The sequence below is a fragment of the Metopolophium dirhodum genome, chromosome 9 (genome assembly GCF_019925205.1).
Source record: "Metopolophium dirhodum isolate CAU chromosome 9, ASM1992520v1, whole genome shotgun sequence".
In the NCBI taxonomy this organism is placed as follows: Eukaryota; Metazoa; Arthropoda; class Insecta; order Hemiptera; family Aphididae; genus Metopolophium; species Metopolophium dirhodum.
This window is the reverse complement of record NC_083568.1, coordinates 3097712-3120724: the sequence shown is the minus strand read 5'-3', so window position 1 is coordinate 3120724 and position 23013 is coordinate 3097712. Positions and strand designations below refer to the sequence as shown.

The window sequence follows — 23013 nt, the reverse complement described above, 5'->3', positions numbered from 1 at the left end:
TTATAAGGTTAGTCATGGCCTTAGTGTGATGCAAAAATGGCGCGTCCAACGGTAAATTCAAACGTCTTTTAAAATTTTACCCGTTTTGGTGTAAGCCAATCATATTACATCGGAACATCATAATTATTATGGTATAATATAATTTAATAATATTGATTTCAATAATTAATGTTATTAAGTATTAACTCTTAATTCAAGACGTGTATTTCACAAAAAAAAAACCGATAGTTTTAACCATGGGTAACATAATGCTATACAAAAAAAATTTTAAAAAATGAGATGAAAATATTTATAAAAACTTAATCTACTTGATTTCGCACATATTTAGATGGACGAAATTTACTTATATCAAATATATACACATTACATAGACGAGACGCACGTGCGGAAATTTCCATCCTGCAGAGTTCAAATCGTGGCCAACGTCCGGCAGACATCGCCACCGCCGAGAACATCTTTGCGGGCTAAACAGGACGATATTCTAATTTTCTCTTATCCCGCACCCGAGTCGGAGCTGATTTCCGAGAACCCTCTTACAGCTTATACACATAGACGCGCCTTTATAGTATAGGTATATAATAATTACATCAGACAACATAATATATACGCGTGACTCGCCGGTTTACTTTCTCGGGCTTTCTTATCGCGTCCTCGGTATAGTCGCGAAATCGAATTAACACACATACACACACACACACACACACACACACACGTTGTACTCGGGCGAATTACGCGATATATGCCCTATATAAATATATATATGTATGTGTGTGCGTGTGGAAGTTCGCAAAGTATAATGTACACATAGATATAGGCGTAGTTAGTTTAATCATCTTGTCACGCGGCGTAAGACAACGGAACGGACGGCCGGCACACAAATCCCACGTGTACCGGGCCAGATAAGAGAAAACCCTTTCTCGCGCGGTGAATTATGCAAATGTAATCCCGATATCCGGCGCGGGGTCGAACGGCGAGGGGTGGGTGGTGGGGTGTGGCATAGGTATTGAAAACCGCGGGTGGCGCGCTAAAATCCCTTGTACGGGCACTTGCGTCGTTATATAAATTATATAATCTCGCCGGCAGACGACGGGCAAAAGTACCTGCCTCCATATAATATAATACTACGTATATAAAAAAAAAAAAACAAAGAAAACGAGACGCGAAAATATCGACGACACCGCCGCCGCCGCCGAGGTTAACTTTTTAAGACCCGCGCGCGTTTTTCGTTCCGCTAGGGGCCGGATTAAATCGAACGATTATAATATATAATATATCCTACCCCTTTCGCGATGCGCACGGCGAGCGGGTGGCGAGCACCGGCGGAAACGTACTCGTAAAAACTGAAAACCCGAAGCATTAAATTAGGATTACGCCGCCACCGCCCTCCCTCCACGCGGTATATTGTGTTTCGTGTATTATAATATTATAACGTACAAGACATATTAATAATATATTCTTTCGTTGTGCCGCTAAGAGCGAGACACGACGCTCGTTAAGGCGCCGCCGGGAAAAACTTTCGTGGGATTTTCGTGTAATATTATTGTTTTATATTTTATAGTAACGACGTTTTTACTCCTTTTTTCTGCGTCCCCCTCCCCCTAAGACCCTATGCGTAGTCACAGTGTCGCGAATTTAATATTATATGCATACACCGCGGCGTGTATAATAATATCACAACGGAAACGTCTCCCCCTCCTCCTTCTCGCTGTATGTTTTGTTATTATTATTTTTTTTAAACCTTAAAAAGAGCTACGGTGCAAATCAGGATTAGTCGAGATGCCAAAGTGTTTGCGCCAAAACTATTCTGAGTTTTATATTATTATCATATTTTACGTCACGCGATCGTAATATTCGGTATCCCGGGGGGGGGGGGGGGGGTATGGGGGTATAGTTACGCCACTGGGTGTACCTCGCCAAAGCGAACTGGTAGATTGGGTTTGGAGCACTTTGTATACTTTCAAACGTGGTTATAATGTTAGTGTCTAAACTTTCCCGATATCTCTCAGAACCAACTCTGAAACGTTCATCAAAATTGGTTGAGTAGTTTTTGAGTCTATAAACTTGGCAGGTGGTAGCCGGTAGGCAGATAATACAAACAAAATGACATTGCCTTTTGTTGTACATTATTGAATAATAGACAATATTAATAGAAAATGTAATTCTCTTTTGTTTAAAAGAAAACAATAATGTATATCTGTGCCTAACCAATAACAATCCTATAATGAATAAACTAAAAATTTCCCAACTTTCGTGAGCCAAAATTGAATTCATGTGTTGTTTGACCTATATATTTAGTTGAAAAGGAAAGCTAAAACCACGCTCCTAGTCTCTAGGAATCTGAATCGATTGATAAAACTTTTATTGGCATCGGTCTAGTAGTTTCTGAGATAAGCCGTTAGTAAAAAAAAACTCATTTCACATATTTTATTAATTTATATTATATATTACGTACACTGTATATTAGCTACCCGTTCATTATGCACTTTTTCTTTTTTTTAAATAATATTATAATAGTAAACATTGTTTGACGTATTGGATTTTTACCAATTCATTTATCTATAGATAGTTATTTATTTTATTTTTTTAGGTTTGTTTTATTCGATATGACGTATTTATATAAAATACAGTAATCAGAAGTTGAGAAGTGCCTCCTTCGAGTGTTATGAGTTTATAACCACTTAAAATTGTATAATCATTGATTATTAACCAATAATAATAATAATAATAACCGTATAATATCATTATTTCTACCGAGTTAATCTTTACTTTTTTTTTCAAATCGATAATTATGAGAAAATGGCCACTTTTTAACCATAACAATATTATGAAATTGGTATATATTTTTAAACGCTGCATTGGTTTGCAATATTTCTTTAATACAACAAGTACCCCAATTTAGACAAAAAAAAATATCAAGTTTAATAACAGTTCTCGGAAGACATCGTAAGAAGTACTTACAAGTACAGGTGTATTATAAACGCAAATCCCCCATTTACGATGTGGCACGGGACGGAGGGGAAACGAAATGAAATTACAAAATATGTAAATATGTAATGAGTCGGAAAATCGTTAACATTCGACTGAACCTATAGTATTAAGACGAAAAAACGTGATAAATTGGAATTTTCAAATAACAATGTAAAAATGTTAATGCCGATCTGAAACGGTCTTGAACAATATTGAGAATTGTGAGCGTCTTTTAACGAGATGCCCCATCGGGAAGTACATAATAATAATAATAATAATAATGATAACCGATTTTATTTTATGGCTAATCAAAAAGCAGTTTTGAAGTGAATATAAAGTTAAATCGATGAAGAACCATGCGTTGGAAATATAAACTGTTAGTAAGGTAAATTACTTCTCGTTTCATTGTTACAGCCCGTGATTGAGTGAACAATTGTTATTTATATCATTATTACTTTTTTTAAGTTTTATATTCTTTTGGTTGACAGCATACATTTATACATTTTTGATTTGATATTCCAAACTAGAATATTATTCGGAGAATTTCAATCTACGAACTATCTAAACTTTAATAGTCATCACTCGTAAAATACTCTTTCAAAATTTGACTTCAACAGATCGAATTACTATCGAAGTACTCTGCTTTGGAATATGCAGGAGTTAAAAACGCACGTTGACATCAAAAACGTTATTAAAAAACGTTAATATGTATATATTATATAATAAGTACCTATGTTTTGAAAAAAACAAATGTCTCGGGTTAAATGGATCGCCCGGTGTATACATCGACCAAATAATCGTATACCCTATAATATATTATATTATATACATATCATTATACTCAGGTCTTCAAGTGTTTGTGCGTGTGACGTTTACGATTGGGACGCCGAGCTGTCTAACCAAGACACACCGCCGCCGCGCGCTGTAGAAAGAAGAAAATATATTATTTACAAAATAAAAAAAAACCCTGCAGAGTAGGATGAGGAGGGGAGGGGAATATAAAAAAAAGGAGAAAGGATTGAAGGAGCACCGTGAGGGGGAACTCATCCTGAGTGGGCGGGGATCGCGGAGAACCGTTGTTTACATATTATTTTAAACGCGGCGTCTGTGCAGCAAGCCCGTCGATCTCGTCTTCTACATTATAATATATTACATTATTACTATTACTTGTAGCGCATGACCGTATATTTCGTTATAATATATTATTATTATTATTGTTGTCATATGTTTACGACCCGGCGGGACGATAAAAATAAAAAATAAAATGTTTTACGTTTCTGTCCATAATATTATTATATTATATACCGACACCACGTTATTATATACAGTGATCGTCTGCGCCTTCAATTTATTGTGGTATATGACGTGTACAAATATGAATGTGATAAATACGTAATAAAATGGTTACACGAGAGACACGAGTGGGCTACCTGTATTATATGTATATGGTAATGGCATTGCTGTTCGCAGCATCGTCGTCGGTATACCGACATAATATTTTTTATTATATCGTAATCGAGACGCCATCACACGATTCATCGGGCACACTTTATAATAATATTGTTTTCGTCTGGTTTCAAAATTACCTAAGCGATTTTATTTTATTTTTAATTGTTTTTTTTTTTTTTAATTTTATACAAAATGGTCACACCCCATACAAGTCCTGTAAATATGTCGAACATCGAACCGGTCTTCGCAATTATTTATTGTGGTTGATTTCAAAATAACCCATCCAACGAAGTTCATTTTAAAACAAATCCGTAGGTATTGTTGGTTTTAGGGTAAAATAATAATTTACGCTCTGTTAGAACATATTATTACATTTTTCAATTCGTTATTATCAAATAAATACTTTTAATATTATTCAAGGCGTGACATAAAATTAATGTTTTGTAGGTGAAAGTCAATTTCTGCAAAACCAGTGCCGAGCCACATATAAAATAAACCCACGACATTTTTGGCTTTAAAAACAGGCATATAATATTATGACGAAATTGACCACAAAACATAATATCTTAGTTATGGGATAACTTTTGTGATGTTCTTTTTATAAACTACGCGTTTACACTCAAAAGCTGATTCACTATACAATCATATATCTTAACTTCATTTTATTTTATTTTTAGTTCTTGAACAGTTTCAAAATGAAACCAATGTTAAAGTGTGTGCACGCTTGCTAATCGATATTTATGAATTATACTAGTTGATCTCGCGCACTTCGTTGCCCGTAAAAAAAATACAACTTTTAAAAAAAATGTGATTGTTTAACTCCTTTCGGGTGCAGCTCAGCCTCCCTGGTAGGGAATTTGATGCATGCGTGCACAACCTGCTGATCTGCCCGATTAACCAATGGAAACCAAATAATAAATATTAATTTCTACTGATTATTTATCTTATAACCAATAGCAGCCATTTATAAACAAAAATGTCAACCTTAAATCCTACTAAAATTACGATTAAAAAATGGAGGGTGGTGGTAAGAGGGTGAAAAATACTTTACGACCTATTCTCATACCTAGGTACCAAATATACAGAAAAGCCGTTTTGGAATAGTGCGACGACAAACTCCATGACACGAGATTTTGATATATTAGACGATAAGATGATACATAAAATATATTTATATAACATAATATGAGTCTACTCATTGGTTTGACAATACCGTGTAGAGTTTTCGGAAACTTAACTTTTTACTACTATCATGGTTTAAATTTTGTTTTCTGAAACTGCGTTTCATTTATTAAGATAACACATCATAATATAGCACTTCAGCGGAGGGTAATTATTAGTACTTACTGCTGCAGAGACGACGACTGTAGAATAAATACATCTATAATCGATAATTACTTCAATGAACATTGTATAACATTACGAGTTGGTCAGGACACAATAAGGTGTGACGAAAACGACGAATTATATTAATTCTAACGAATTTATGGACTGTGACGCGTTTTTTGACACGTAACGTGATGTATTGCCCATTGTATTGCACCTCCGTGGAAATTAAATGTACTATAAATCTTATATTATAATGTGCTGTATTGTCTACGCGTATCGTCTACCAGGTATGCGGTATAATCATAACGAACACGTTTTGATTTTCGCAATCTTAAATTGATTAATCGTGACGTTATATTGTGAAGAACAACACTATACGTATTGACGATTATCGTTTTACTTTCCCGACACAATGATGTATAGATAGTATTATATCATCACACGTCACATTGTTGTAGGTGTATATTATGGTGACCAGAAAAGCTGCAACTCAAGTCGTTGGTCGAAATCGCAGGTGAAAAGGTCGTCTCGAAATACGCAGACTATCCAAGAGAGCACCGCCAAAAGGAAATGATAGGCTCAGGCCGACGTATAAGGTTTGAGTTTTCGCAAAACGAAACGAAATTCTACAGTTCGAAAAGGATTTAAATAGTTCACACGCCGATGCGAACCTGGGGTTACAATAACGAACTAGACGATTGTCGTCCGACTTCGGTATCGGTAAGCTAATGTATCGTGATAAAAAAAATTCAATTAATAAGTCCATTATACTACTGCGCGTTCAATGTTTGCGTATTATTATTTTTTTTATAACTTTTTGATTTATTTCAGATTCCGAGCGGAGAAGTGATTTCTGGTAGAAAAAGTGCTCTGATCATCAACTTTAATGGACGTTTCTGGTAACGAATTAGAATAAATTAGATCAAGTGGTATACTTTGTGGAGGTTAAAATTTAAAATTGTTCGTAGTTTTCTACCGAAATATAGATAATATTTATTCCATGAAAACCAAACTTTTGATAAAAGTGGATTTATCTGGTTGTTGCACTGATTTTATTTAAACTACTAAATTACTGTGCACAACACATTACCCGTACAAGGTGGTTTACCAAGCATCCTGCACCGTGTACACTATTTTCGAACTATTAATATAATAATATCATAAGACGTTTTGTTGTTGCGTTGCTAGTCGAAGATCAGCATAAAAATCACACATGCGTTATCAATATAATATTAAATAGCCGCGGTGTTCAAGACTAAAATGTTTCGCCCATCCCATGGAGTTAACCTGAAGATGCCCGTGCGAAATGCGCCAAAGGTAACCACGGTATGAGTAGTCAACGACAAGACAAGAATCTAACAGCGGCGAACCGGAAAGCACGCGTTATTCACTCGGACGTAGTTATTCTTCGTTTTTAGGCAAAAACATATTAATATTTAAGAGCCTTTCCGCTGTGTCTGAATATTTTTTACCATATCAGTGCAGTTCAAGGAGTTCATGATGGTGGGGACGAAATGCCAGTCCGGTGCCGGCTTACATTTTTTATAAAATTTTTTATCGAATGCACAGATATCAACGCCGCCGCGACGACGTCTGCACGTCATCAATATCAATATCGTGTGCGAGCAGCGATGGGGTCGCCGACGACGTGAAAAGCGTCGCGAAAAATGCCGTTTTTCCCCGTATAATACCTACGCGCGTTATATCACGGTTATTTATTTATTTTTATTTTTGTTATTAATGTTTCCGTCGTCGATGTCCGTCGACCGTTTTTTTCATACATTTTTTTTTATACGCACATAATATAATAATAATAATAATAATATACTCTACGGAGCGAGCGTTATTAAGACAAATGACGTCGAGAGTTCAATCTGTTATTATTTTACCATTCGCGGGAAAACGTCACTGCAGCTCGTCCAAAACTCGGGCGCGACACTAACCATTCGTCGTCCGCCGAGGGAATACCGCATATTGTACGTACAATATTAAGTTGTGAGCCGTTTCCCCTTCGGAAAACTATAATGAATGTTTTGGCCCTCACACCGTATACAATATTAATATAAATATATATATATATATACATACGTCATACATAGGTTAGGTAGGTACGTAGGTAGGTAGGTAGGTACACGCGGGTGCTGTCTGATTTGATGAACGATATTAAATGTTTTTTTTTTTTTTAAAAAAAATGACTTCAGACGGAGTAAGTAAAAAAAAAAAAGAGCTGTGATAATACTTTAGTTTCTGATTCAATATGGTGATAAGTTCCGTGACCGGACGAAAAAATTGTCAGTTGTATCAATATTGTAGTGTGCGACTCTGCTATAGTGATTCAAATATTAGTCGTACGGCACAGTGTTAGGTAACTTACAACAATTTCCATAAATTTAAATTAAATAGTTTTTATTTTATTTTTTATTTATTTGGCCATTTAAACAATTAAAAATGTAATGTAATTGTTTAAGGCTCAAAACACACGTGTTATAAAAATGTAACCGTACAATTCGTATGGCGTGAATATTATTAAGCGTTTTTTTAAAAAAAAAACGTTTAAATCAAAATAAACTTACAATTTTTCTTTTATATATAATATTTCTCAAGACTCAACGGCTGTCATCTATACAAATGTTGTACGGTGGACTCGCTTATAAATTGTGTTCCCGTCCTTCTTTTCCTAGACCAGAGGTCCTACAATTTGGCCAACGCCCGTGTTGTTGTTTTCGTAGGAGAATGCTGTTTTCGTAAATGCGAATGGCTAGATCGTAATTCTCATTTGAGTGGCACTTTAATTATAATATATTAGATGCGATAGGCACACTGTCTGATACGCTGAATAGGTCCGAAGTCAATTAATACTTCTAAAATCTAAATAAATCATTCTTTTTATATATATTAACATAATTATTATATAATACGACCGTGATTCCGATTATGTAACGACAAATTGATGTTTTTGGCGAAACCTTGGGGTGTCCAAGTATTAACGTTTACCGTGAAATATACATAAATTTTCTAATAAGTTCCGAGAATTCAAGTGAGTCCAGAACAATATTATATAGAAAAATAGTGTATTATTTAAATCTAACACCAAACCGTTATTAGTCAGACCAGCTAAACACCTAAGTATCTAATTCTATTCATTTTCCAACAATCCTTGAATATTAAAAAGAATTCCGACATAGACTGCAGTATGTTTTTAAGTTTTTTGTCGGACCTTGGTGAAGAATTTGGTAAGAGATTCAAAGACTTTGCCGAAATTGGAAAACTGTCTCAATTTTTAAAAAATCTGTTTGAAGTTTCTCCGACTGGAGAATGGATTGACGTTGCTACAAAATTATTCAGACTTCCAAAATCTTCACTTCAAATGGAAATTATTGATTTGCAAGAAGATATCTCATTGCAAATGAATAAGACTTTGTCTACTGAAGATTTTTGGATAAAACATGTCTTGGATAAATACATAAATTGTAAAACCCTTGCCATAAAATTAGCTACTATGTTTGGCTCCACTTATGTATGTGAAACTTCGTTTTCAAAAATGACGTTTTTAAAAAACCGATACCGTTCAAGATTAACAGATCACCGCCTTGAAAACACTTTACGCATCAGTTGTTCTCCAAGAGTACCAGATTTAAAAAAATTAGCTCAAGAAAAGAAATGTCATTTTTCTCATTAAACTTAAGTATACAATTTTGTTATTATTAGTATGAATGTATTATTTATAATGTATTACTTTATAAATAATTAAATATTAAATACTTTGTCTTAAAATGTGTTTTTAATACAAAAATAAATACATTAATGATAAAATTAAGTTTAAGATTTTTTGGCCCTCGAAATTTTTTTTTTTAAATATCTGACCCGCCATATAAATTAATTGCCGACCCCTGATCTAACCTATCAAACTGAACCTGTCTCACAAAAACACTTAAACACCTGCACAGTATAATATTGTACAACTTGACCGGACTTGATTTTTATACTGTGAATGAAGAAAAAATAAAACATTTTGGACAATAAAATACAAACACAATTAGGACGACGACTTTGTCAGATGTACATCTATTAATAATGTAAAATAATCTGTTATTTTAATCTTACACCGAACCGTTATAATTATAAACCAATTAAACACCTACAAAACAATACAATTTAACTACGTTGGTCTCACGGCGATTGGTTTAAAAGACACTCAATCATTAATCATTATTATAACTTATTAGCACCTATGGAGTTGAAATAATTTAGAATTTTATTTTTCAGATTCAATGGAAATTGTAAATCAGTGATCGGACGACAGATTTGTTCAGATGTATATTGAGCAATATTCTGTTATTTAAATATTGAACCGTTACTCTTAATAAAACACCTAACCTAATACCCAACAAATAGAATCGAGTCCACAATAAAACGACCGTAATAAATGAAATAGTACTTGACTGGATTCAATTTCTACTGCGAAATATGAAAAATATTTTTCTAATCAATAAACGTTTTGGCTTGTACGCATTTTATACGATATGGGTACCTACTTCCAGGCTGTCCGGGCTTGTCCTGAACAATATATTTTACAGTCGGGTCGAGTTTACAAAACAATTCAACTACGCATAAGTATTAGTTAAAAAATAAAAAAAATAATAACCATTATATTATTTTTAGGTATAGCGTGGGGTTAAAGTAAGTAAGATGTTTCACATTCAATAGCGACAGCGAAGTAAGGAGACAAAACGTGTTTAAATATATATATATATATGTATTTTTTTTTAAACACGTGCGACGATGGACGCATTTAACAACCCCGCACGCGGCCAGTTGGCGAATTTTCGTATACTCTATCAAGACGTGACAATAATCGTCGTGGCTGCACACGTGGACGTAGTTTTTATCGAAAATCCATATGATACGTATTTCAATATTATATTATTATCATACGACTCCGGGCAATGTGCGCCACATTTGGGTTTCTCTTCGGCGGGGCGTGTGCACTGTATGTAACATACACGCCGAGGAAAACACATGCAGTCACTTCAACCACACGTGTAATATTGTGTTAATATTATACGGCCGGGTCCCTTGTCGTAAACTCGCGCGGTATAACAATATGGATACCAGCTTTTTCGGGGGGCATCGAACATGTCAAGTTAAAATTTATGTCCCTAAATGCGCGACGTCTCGCGTACACCTCCTGTAAGCACACACACGTACACTCACACACATCGAGAGGTACGATAACTGTATACCTAGGTTGAAGTATTATTGTTTTATTGTGACGTAGACGCCCATGTTATTATTTACGTGTATGATACGCTGTTATGCGTGGCAGCGATAAAACGGTTTAAACGATTTCCCTTAGTCAAACACAAAGAATAATAATATATATATATCACGTCAGATAGAGGTAACAATCACACTGGCACACGATTGTGGATTCGAAACCATTTTAAATTGGCTGATTGTGTGTAGTCTTAAAATTCTTAATAAATTAAGGGTTCGTGTAATAGCTGTATAGTATTTCAATTAAATCCCAAAGTCATGTCCAATCGTACGGTGATCAAGCGAAAGCTGACATAATGTAAGTTGAAACGTTACATTTCGATTGACAATTTAATGTTTGTACTTCAACATTTACCTATAAAAACTAAAATTCGTTGAGTTTTAATATAATTTAATAATAATTTTTTTTTTAGTTTTGTAATTTTAACTATATTTTAGCAATTATTGTAATAAATTAAAAAAGATACATTAACTTTTATACATAATATATTTAACTCGAAAGTTATACATATATATTGATAACCGTTATAATAATATATTTTGATTGTTAGTTATATGTTTGTTTTAGAATATTTTTTAACTGCACAATCCGCAACATGATAGTATAAAAGTTACATTTAAATTTTGTTCGGTTTTTAAAAATCTGAAATTATTATAACTGTCAGAAATGCTGAAAAATCATACCTATATAACAGTAGTAATTACCGTTGACTCACAGCTGGCAACTTTTATAGTTATTAGATACGAAAATTGTTGGTTGTTGGTAAGTTTTTTATTTTAAATATTAATATTACATGGATAATGGGTATAGGTAAATATACTTTAAAATAATTATTCAATTTTGTATAATAATATGTAAAAATGTCGACTCTAAGATGTTATTATAGATTTGCACTGGGGGCACATTGCATACATTACTTTACCTGCATTATATTATTAAGTACAACACCTGTACGATATATAAGTTTTATTTTTAAAATGAAACAAATTTTCATTTGCTTATATTATTACTATTGTGGTTGCGGGTCATTTTATCGTTGGTAACTGGTAAGCAGATTTAATATTAAATTAACCATTGAGTATATGTTTTTAAAAAAATAAAACCATTAATTATATATTGTAATCATTTCCATTGTCTTTGATATTGAACATTGTTAGTTAATAGTGTCGGCTAAAGTTCAAAAAATTAACATTAAATAAATTACCGATAGTCTATAGTTTACACTACTTATACTTTATACACATTATATTCTTTTTTAGGTAAAATAATAATAGGTACTTACCTGCCTACTAATACATAGGTTAGGTACCTAACCTATAAGTTTTCAAACGTTTTTTTATAACTTCGTAAAATTTACTGGCTGCGTGTAACTTTTAGTGTTCGTCCGGCTCGCCTAATTTAGTTGTTAGAATTGTATTGATTTAATGTATAAACTTTCTTTCTTTTGCGCCCGCTAACTCAAGTTCCCATTAAAAGCTCGTTGACTCGCCAAGAGTTTAATATTGAATATTTTCTCGTAGGTACAGGTTTCAAGAACTTTCGAAACGGTTTCGCTAATAAAACGAGTCGTTATTGCGGACCATTTAACGGCGCTTGTTAAAAAATCATACTAAAAGTTACCGTTTTAACGACATTTCGTGTACAGCTTGGGGAGACGGTCCGCAGTGGCGTTTAAATCGCTGCAAAGTGCCCATATGAGCATTGTTATTATTATACGGCTGCAGCGTAGTGTCCACTTAGACATCTCCAAAAGACGACTCCGCTCACCGTCACTATATTATAATGTAATAAACTGGTGATTTATTTTTTTATTATTGTCTCCGGCCGTGATGAAATATTTTTTTAACGTCCGACCTAAGAGAGGGAACGAAAACAGACCTGAAATAAAGGCTAATAATTTAATGGCTGGACATAAAACCGCTGCCGTATGCACGCACGTATAGAATTATATTAGGTATATATATATATATTAGGCACATATTAGGTATATAATATTATAATAGATCAAACAGGGTGATTTTTTTCAATGGTAAACGGTCATTTTCTCGAATCGTTCTAGACTCTAGACATTTTTTGAAATTTTTATTAGATGATTTGAAATAGTTTTTGGGCTGTCATTTTACGGGGTATCCAAGTGCCACTTTAATTTAATAGTTTAAATTTTAAATATACGGTTTCCTCGAGTTAAAACTAATAATTAAATATACTCGTTACGAATACGCGATTTCATGTTGTAAGAAACCTATTCTGCAGCTTCGGAATTTTCACCTAGTAAAAATATATGCCGTCATTATTAAAAAAAGAATTTTTTTGAGACTTCCAGTCTTTTATCGTGAAGTAGGTAGAAATATCTTGGGGATATACGAGTCATTTTCAAACGATTTATATATTTTTAAAACTTTTATTAATGCACTTTATTTTATATTTATCAATGTTTATCATTTTCTGTTAACTAAAAAATCATTTCAAACGAGTGGAAATTTCTAAGACTTTAGCTAGCTCACGACAAAAGAATCATCCAACGCAATAATTATATAGATAACATTTTATTTAATACGGTACGATTCGGTTACGTTCCTTCCTGAAACGACGACCGACGCCAATTGCATTTTAATTTGCGTATTTATTTTTCCCGTACGACGATAATTCGATATTCGGTCGAAGTTTACGAGAGTAACCGATTTAACATATTTCTGTGTACCTCGGGCTAAGACGAAACTTCACGACGACGGCCTTATCGTGCAACCTCCCTGAAAATAAAGCTCGTAAAAAAGTCGAAACGAGAGTGCTGTTATAGGTGCCTGTAGTATAGCGAGCGCCGCCGCAAACGCTTACGTTTAAATATATATATTAAACGTTTTGGCGGGGCAAAAAACTAAATAAAACCAAACAAAACGACATTATATTTTATTCGTTTAATTTTTTGTTTCGTTTTTTAAATCGACGGAGGCAATAAAAAGAACTGCACTGCTGCTGGTTGGTGTGCGCGGAAACGTAAAATTACGGCCGTCGTAAATTTTTTCGCTGCCGAATAAATTAAAACGATCGCTCCAAAAAGTCCACTGGGGAATTCCGTCGAATAGGTTTATATGATAATAACGCGATAACATTGTCGTTTTTTTATGTTACCGTCGCGCATCACGTTTTCGACCGCAAAAAAAATTGCGCACCGGCCGCAGTGTTTAAAATTGTAATAATAATAATACTGATCATCATCATCCAAGACGAATCACAAGTTATATAGCTTTTATCGGGGAGATGTAATTTGTTGTGTTTCGTAAAACTAACCTATGGGTACTAGTTTAGTAGGCAGTACGTATTTTTTTATTATTGACAGTTAAATAAACAAACATAAATATAATATACATAAATTATAATGCGCCTACATTACTGGCGCTAAGTCGTCGGACGATATCGTTTCGTCCACTTTACAATGATTTATTTCGATGGCAATATTATATTATTATATATTATATTATTTATTAGAATATGACTTGCAGCGCCATCTGGTCGTAAAATCGTAATTACTTGGCGCCCGGTCGGCGACTGCCCGACGTGTTACCTATATCTGTCGACGATTGTTTCGTCGGGAATTTCCACGAACGCTTTAGAATATTACAGCTTCAGTAAAAATTGTAGGCTTCGTGACGAATTAAAACCTGTTTAAAAACGTATCGCCGCCGAATGTTTAGCAGCGGTGTCGACCGAAAACTTAAGGGGATGATACGTCTTATGAAAAACGGTATTGCATTTTCGAGGGAGGGTTTGCTAATTTTGAAACTGGACTTACGACTATCGAGGGAAATATCGGTAGGTACTGGTTTTTGGTTTCGATATGGGAAAACTCGAACGGGGTCGTCATTAAGTGTGTTGGAGACGGCTAATTTTTTTGTGGTGAAAATTCAGGAAATGTTTATAGTTCCGTGGCACAGCATTTACTGGAAAACGGTCACTATATTGGAGTTGAAAAGCGAACCAAAGAAAATTCTTCAAAGAGTATACTAATATGTGTGGAAAATTTGGTGCCAAAATTGATCTATAAATTCCGTTGAAAAGTCCAAAAGTACTTTCATTTTTGTTTATACTTATATTATGTATTTAGACGATCATATACATACCTAGTCGATTGTACCTATTCATCTATTATACGTGTATTGTTTATATAACTTTCCATTACGATAACAACATATTACAATGAATAGAATACAATTATGATATGATATTATATTATGTCATAAATTGGATGTGTAATTCAATTTGTGGTGGTGGTGGCGGCGGCGGCGCCGTATACGCGTCTTTGTCACGACCACTCACAACACGTGTCCCCGTCAGTTCATCTATTTAATAATATTATATAATATTACGTGTATCGAATTTATCTGTTTTGTTTAGTCCACATTGATACTGTTAAGTGGTAAATGGTAATTGAATATACTATAACGTGACACAGGTGCACGAAATAATAATAATAATAATAATTAATAATAGGTGCGCGCATGATGTCTGTGGACATGAAAGATCGAATGAAAAATGAAAATAATTTAACGATGTGCTGTGCCGTAATACAGCGTATCTTCGTGTCATCACTCGCTGCAGCTAGTTTATAACCATTCCGTTAAGATGGACACCCTCAAGTGTTGTGTCCGACTTAAAATCGTATAGGTAGGTACATAAAAATAAACAATTTGCGTTCATAGGGACCGATGTTGTGTTGTTAACTTTATACGAGGTATCATCAAACTTGTAGAAGATGACAATTATTATCTGTCATTTTCACCTTGGGCTCTTACGAACTTTCATGAATTTTCAAGCGATTTTTATGAGCATACTATACGAATAAATATATGAGGAAAAAATGATTATCGCTATTACGAATCGAAATACCGTAAAACAACTACAACGCGCAAACACAGATAATACATTTACTTCAGAGTTCTAAGTTTGATAATTTTATTATTATTGATCAATTCACTCTAATGTTAGTGCTAACATGTAAAATATTTTGGTACCATTTTGCAGTACACGTGTGAAAGGCGAAAACAATTTACTTACCAAGTTATAAAAAAAAAGTGGGGGACGAGGTGGCCGAGCGGTCTAACGCGTCGACTGCGGCGCTGGCAGTCGCGGGTTCGACTCCCGGCCACTGGGCGGCATTTTTCTTCGGGCAAGTCACGGTGTCCGGAGAACAAGTGCCGCCATCCCCCACCCGGGCATGGCAGATACCTACGGGTGCCCAAATTGAAAATTCTGCCAAAACCCAACACACACGTGTTCCCCCCTACTACTACCAACAATACAATACACCTAACCAAAACCATGCACCAAAAAGACCATACAGCTAATGGCCATAGTTGCCGGGCCTACGATCAAAAAAAAAAAAAAAAAAAAGTAAGAATTGTTTGAAAAAAAATACAATTTCATTGCGTTAAAAGTTGTATGTGTCGTCATATTATAGAAACAACAAAGGGATTTCTCATAAATGAAGTAGGTAAATAGTGTTTAATATGTATACTTAATAAGTTAACAACTTTCGTTGTCGAGCATAATATAATAATATGATCAAAAGTATGAAACCTAGGGGTACAGGAGTGCCGGATTGGGGTGTATCGCCCCATCAAGATTTTCACTACTTAGCGACCCATTTACATATTCACTGGCCCTAAAATTACGTCTTAAATTGTTACGAGCTTATAAGTTACAGATGGCTAATCGTATTTTAAACATGAATTTATTTTCACCCACACGACTGGACCAAAGTTTAAGTGGCCCACGTTCTCGGTAGCTCGCCTAACCAATGCGGCCCTGGGACGCAGTGATATAGATACTTTCAGTCAAAACCCAATAGCTGTTTTTTGTTCCAACCACCGATCGACCATCGCACCAATATTTGATTCCGGGAGTTGTGGTGTATCGTCCACCTGGAAATTGTCTGCTACGTCTGTTACTTTTTCGGTGTAGTTTCTAGGACAGTTGGACTATTTTATTTCTGCTTGTATCAGCCATAAACGGACGGCGAATTATTCCGAAACTCGAATCGATTGATTATAAATAGATGATATTGGCAGCATAAAGTAAGAGTACATAGGCGCGTCTTAAAGACGCTTGTAAATATAAATTTACATTACACTCGGTAATTTTTTCGCACCGTTCCTCGCGGTTATTTTCGTCCCGTGCCCACAAGGACGGTCCTGCGCGTGGACGCGGTCCTCCCTCGCACGTTTAGCCGGTGACGGTATACATAATTTTTCCGATTTAACGCAATAATATTATTATCGCTTCCGTCAGTGTGAGCTGTGCTCGCGTGTTTCAATCGCGATCGATCAAAACATTGCAACGCGTTTTCTCGGTCGTCGAAATTGATCGATGGCCAGCCGATCAGATCCGATCATTATCGCCACGGCCACCGTCGTGTGTTGTATACGACTCTCTGGCGGTAGGTATATCAAAATATTGACGGGGAAATAAAAAAAAAAAGGCGAGCCGGCGTGAAAAATGGGGCGGCCGAGACTCGAATAACAACGTAATAATCGAGTTATGTCCGTCCCTCGTCCCGGAGAATAATAATGATATGATGATGATGACGATGAAAAACCTATACACGCAAACTACACGTAATAATAATAATAAACTTTATTCACTATTCGTTCGTATTATATATATATATATATATTATTTTTTTTTTTTGGGCAAAAAATCGGCTTATTTTATTGTGTCCGAGTGATTAGCGCGCGACGGCGGCGTCGTTGGCGGGGGGGGGGCGATTATCCCTTGGATATCTGGTGTCTGCACATGGCGCGTGTCTGTTTTTTGTGCAAAAAAACACTTTCCGGCGCGGAGGGTGAGAAAATTCGATAATACGGTTTTTTTTTCATCCGTTTTATCGTCCGCGTATTGTATTATTGTTATTATATATATATATTTATTTTTCTATACAGAGGCGTCCGCGAAAAAAAAAACCTATCGTAATACGATCTTCCGCAAATTTTCGTTTTTTTGTATGTTTTTTTTCCGGCGGTCTCCCTTAAAAAAATATATATAAAAAAACAGTTATTGTTGTTAATAACGGAGGCGCGAGAATTTCACGGTCCGCGGGCTCGCGCATTCGGACAATTCAATCGTGGAATTGACGTACGGCCGCCGGCCGGGCCATCAATCATTTTGCCGCCGCCGTCGATAAGGAGCTCTGCGAATATAATATATTATTATATAAGCTACACGCGCGTTTTTTTATAAGCGGATTCGGAAAAAAAATCGAATCACCGAACACAACAGTAATAGTATAATCTATATATCATATACTGAACGGCTTCCAATTATTCGCCTACGCACATATTGTGTATTACATATAGTTTCGATTTATCCTGAACCACGGTTCGGGCGTGCGCTTTTATATCACGTTAGCTAACTAAGTGTGTCCGGATTTTGTAAAAAAAAAAACAGTGAATTATTTTTAATAAATTGTTTATACCTCTACCTTCTAATTATAATAGGTACGATCGGGAAACGTTTTTGTAAGAACCATGATTTTGATATTTTTTAATCTTAATTTTTTTTTATAAATATGGTATACAAATAAATTGTGTAAGTCCACAATAATTTTTTCATGAGCGTCTGAAGTTAAAATTTGATAAATTTTCGGTAAAAATATTAAATTTATACCTATCTAAGAATCGAAAAATTAATGAAAGATTCCTCATAATTTTACCTGTCTTTAATAAAGGTAACCAGAAAGTCATATTCATTTTTTATGATCGTTCAATTTTTTTCGATATTGGTTTCCACACGTAAATTAACGAATCCAACGATTTTCTTATTTTGTTGTAACTCGTAAATATGAAATTGAAAAATTAACAAAAAATCATATTCGTTAATTTAAAATATAAACAATATAGTAATAATAATGTACAAATAACGTCCATAACTCAAAACTTCTGTTTGAAGTTCATAGGCCTGCAATATCCTTGTTTCGGTATATTGTTGTATTTTTTACCGTATGGAGTGGACGTTTTAGATTAAATAATTTAAAAATGGTAGAAAAAATTGTTTATTTTAGTGAATTATTAAAATAATATTATTAATCACATAATAGAATATTATAGACTATAGAATAATATAAAAATAATTATTTTTTGAAATAATGAGTGCCTTACGTTGAATGGATTACTCGGTATATTATTATGAAAAAGAATCACATTTGTACATACTTAAACCCTCCGAGTCCAGTACGATAAATCCTACATGATATATTATATAGAAGCGACAGGGTCCGTGTGTGTCGAAATCGTCGAAGGGTGGATGAGCGTTGAGATAAGGGATTAGAGAATGCAACCCCTTCGGATTTGATAGGCGGCTTGCAAACGCAGTCTTGACGTCTCCATTGTCCGCACGCAAATGCTAGAAGTCCACAAACCTAAGTCGTCATCTGGCTTTTTGCCAGGTCGGCAGTGAATGAAATGGTCTAAGGCAGATGGCTTTAACGTTATTAGGCGGCGGACACCTGTTGTTTTTATAAAATCTCGCGGGATCGCATTCGTAATAGAAATATATCGTCGTACTAAATGATTGAAAGTGTGACAAAAATAACTAAAAAATACGATACCCTCTATGCTTCAAATGTATGTTCGCAGGCCGCGGGTCGTAAACCCCTGCAGTAGGTCTACACGCTCACATTCGAACACACTTAGTAAACTCTCAGAATCCCGTACGATAAATCCTACATGATATATTATATTATATACTATAATTCGGCGACGAGGCCCGCGATGTGTGTCGAAAACTTGGCGGGGTAGATGAGTGCTGAGATAAGGTATTGGAAAAGACACAACCCCTTCGGTTAAACGGGGTCGAGTGGCGGCCGGCAAACGAAGTCTTGACGTCTCCACTGTCCCCACGCAAACGCTAGAATTCCACAAGTCAATCAATAATAGACATATAATATCGCGCCGTCGACTGCAGGCCTTTGTCCGGTCTACAGTGTATGAAATATTGTACGGCTAAAAGGGCCACCTGTTGTTTTTAAAAATCCCTCGTGGTCACATTCGTAATGAAATCCTAGCACCGTACTAAACGATTAAAAGAGTACTAAAAATTACAATATCCTCTATGCTTGAAATTTATGTTCGCGGGCCGTGGGTTGAAGACCTCTGCAGCCGGTCTACGTGCTCACACATTTTGCACACACTTAATAAACTCTCCGAGTCCCGTACGATAAATCCTACATGATATATTATATTATATACTATAATGTGGCGGTGGGGCCCGCGATGTGTGTCGAAAACTTGGCGGGGTAGATGAGCGCTGAGATAAGGGATTGGAATCTTTTCAACCCCTTCGGTTAAACGGGGTCGAGTGGCGGCCGGCAAACGCCGTCATGACGTCTCCATTGTGCGCGAGTACACATGAACGCGTTTACGGTAACAAGTCGCGAGTATTTCGGTACAATACGACAAACTTCTGCCACGTGCATAACGTAATCGAATGTGTAACCGTTTCCTTTATACGTAATAATGTATAATGTTATAATAATATGTAAATTCGGTTATCTTCTTATTCTTCGCATTTCAGGCGTGTGATGCACGCCTGACTTATATTATGAATAATGTCCAACTAACACGACGGTGAGTTGTCGTATGAGGATAATAATTGATAATATTATAGTATTATTTAATAGACGTAAGTGACTTGAACCCGACCGTCGTACGCCGTCATGATTCGTGTCTGCGAGAAATTTGTCCGAATTATCAATTACGCTCTAAAGCTCCTCCGCATCGGTGTATATTATATAATATACACATTTTATTTGAACTCCAATTATTACAATAATTTCAGAGGCCTGATATAGCTGAAGAGATGGCGTATTAACATTAGAATATCTAGTCAGGCAAGTATGAAAAAATAGAAGACCCCGAAGGGAAATACCTATAGCTGGGAGACCTAGATTAAGGGGGGACTACTGCGCAAAGAAGAAATTTAAAATGATAAGTTCTAAAAACAGATGCAGGAGAGATGCAGAGGATAGAAACTGATGGTCAGATTTGTATTTAGCGGTATGGTCTTAAAGGCCGACTCCAAAAGAAGAACATTTTATTTTATTTATTTGTAATCGTGTACGCGTTCGCATAGTTTCATTTTCCGAATTTTGATGTGTCTCTTATTTCGGCTATCCGTCGTAGTGCTCTACAGACGATCGATATTCGACTTGGTAACGATCGGCCGTTATTAGAAGGAGTTCGGTGTAGGAAATTCGCCAAGTCTTCGCGTGGGTATCTATTGGAAATGCGCATGCGTGGTACACGACGGCGTGTGCACGTGTCACCAATATCGTGGCCAATCAGGAGTAATAATACAGTGTACCATCGGTAACTCGAACCTTGATAACTCGAACTTCTCGACATCCCGAACAAATAAATTTCCCCTTCAAATAACAATAACACATTAAGATTTTGTTAACTCGCAATGTTCAGTAAGTCAAATTTTGTTTTCCCCGTGAGCTTCGAGTTACCGAGAGTACTACTGCTGTGTAACGTTTTTCACTCAAATCAAAACCTTACAAGTTCGTCACCGAACACAATTGAACCATCGTCTGACACACACTATGCACGAACTGTAAGAATATATTTATAATTAAACTTTTGCACTTTTTTTTTTATTTCAAAACATTGCAATCCGTCCTTAGTCGACCGCGCTTTGTGTAACGCCCTGCGTATATATAGTGTATTAAAATATAATATATAGATTACCAGCTGGATGTACGAGCGTATTATATGTATCTTGATGATGATGATGATGATAATAGTAATAATACACGTCACTCGGAAAACGTGTGCTGCAGGACCTTTGACGGTCGTAAACCATCACGACCAGAATATTCAATAGATTAAGACGGCTGTATGGTGTTATTAAAGCAGTTGTGACGATAAATTAAGGCCATAATACGCGACGTCTCTTGGACGACGAACGTCTTAATCATTTTATTGCACACAACCACTATAATAGACTGTGTATATAGGTACATGAGTATCACGCATATATATTATTATTATTATTATTAAGACTAGCGAGCGTCGTAATGTCCGTGTCGTTAACAGTTTGCGGGTGACAATCGCGTGTTTTTTTTTTTTATTTTTGTAATTTTATTACCTCCCGTCACCCATAAAATCGTTATTTTTAAATAATATAACCATAAGTAGACGCGACAAAATAATTTTTTACTCGTCGTACCGACCATTATTAATAATAATGGACGGACTGAAAGACGTCCCAAGCAGTGTGTGTTTATTCGATGCTTATTCGAACAGATGTTTACACAGATTATCGTACACATTACGATAGAGTTTATTTATATATTATTATTATGGACGTTATATTATTCTGTTCATTATTTTTTTTTCCAAAAAATAATATCGTTTTACCCATATAATAGTATAAGGCCTTAAGTCCGACGCGCGTAACGATTTCGAAACGTTATCGTAAAAACAAATGACACCGTTAACTCAAACTTGGGACTTTGCTTCTCGAAGTTTTTATTACGCTTATAAATTATAATACGATATTGTTATTATAATTAATGCAGAAATCGTGTCGGGTTTATAAACCGCCGTGCGTGAAGAAGTGTTGTTATAGTTTTACGATGTTATCTGCTGCAGTTGTAGGCACCTATAACAATATTATACATTTAAGTCGATGACGCTAAGTCGTGTTGCGATTTGTGCTAATTCGTTTTACGAGATTGCAGGACACAAAGCTCATGTTTTCCATTCGCCAAATGGGGCCGTTTTTATTTTTTGACCGTATCGCATATTAGCTTTCCGGTTGGAACAGAGACGCCACAAGACTTCTGGAAACGGTTTTTGATCCGTTTCGAAGCTTAGCCGAAAACGATTTGTTCACATGACAACCCTCGTCCAGTTAATCTTAGCACTCGGCATCCGTCACGGTAGTCTGAAAATTAATTTTTTTAACTATTATATATTATATTCTATATGTATGCA

General features: G+C 35.4%; 1 protein-coding gene across 1 annotated transcript; it reads left to right on the top strand.

The window, feature by feature from the left end:
* The first annotated feature begins 8938 nt into the window (after positions 1 to 8938).
* LOC132952371 (general transcription factor II-I repeat domain-containing protein 2-like) lies at positions 8939 to 9424 on the top strand. The gene has a single exon (XM_061024657.1). It carries the CDS (start codon positions 8939 to 8941, stop codon positions 9422 to 9424), a length of 486 nt encoding a protein of 161 aa, XP_060880640.1.
* The last annotated feature ends 13589 nt before the right edge of the window (positions 9425 to 23013 follow it).

What these genes read in the sequence shown, in the direction of transcription:
- LOC132952371 (XM_061024657.1), top strand. Translation starts at nt 8,939, where the DNA reads ATGTTTTTAAGTTTTTTGTCGGACCTTGGTGAAGAATTTGGTAAGAGA.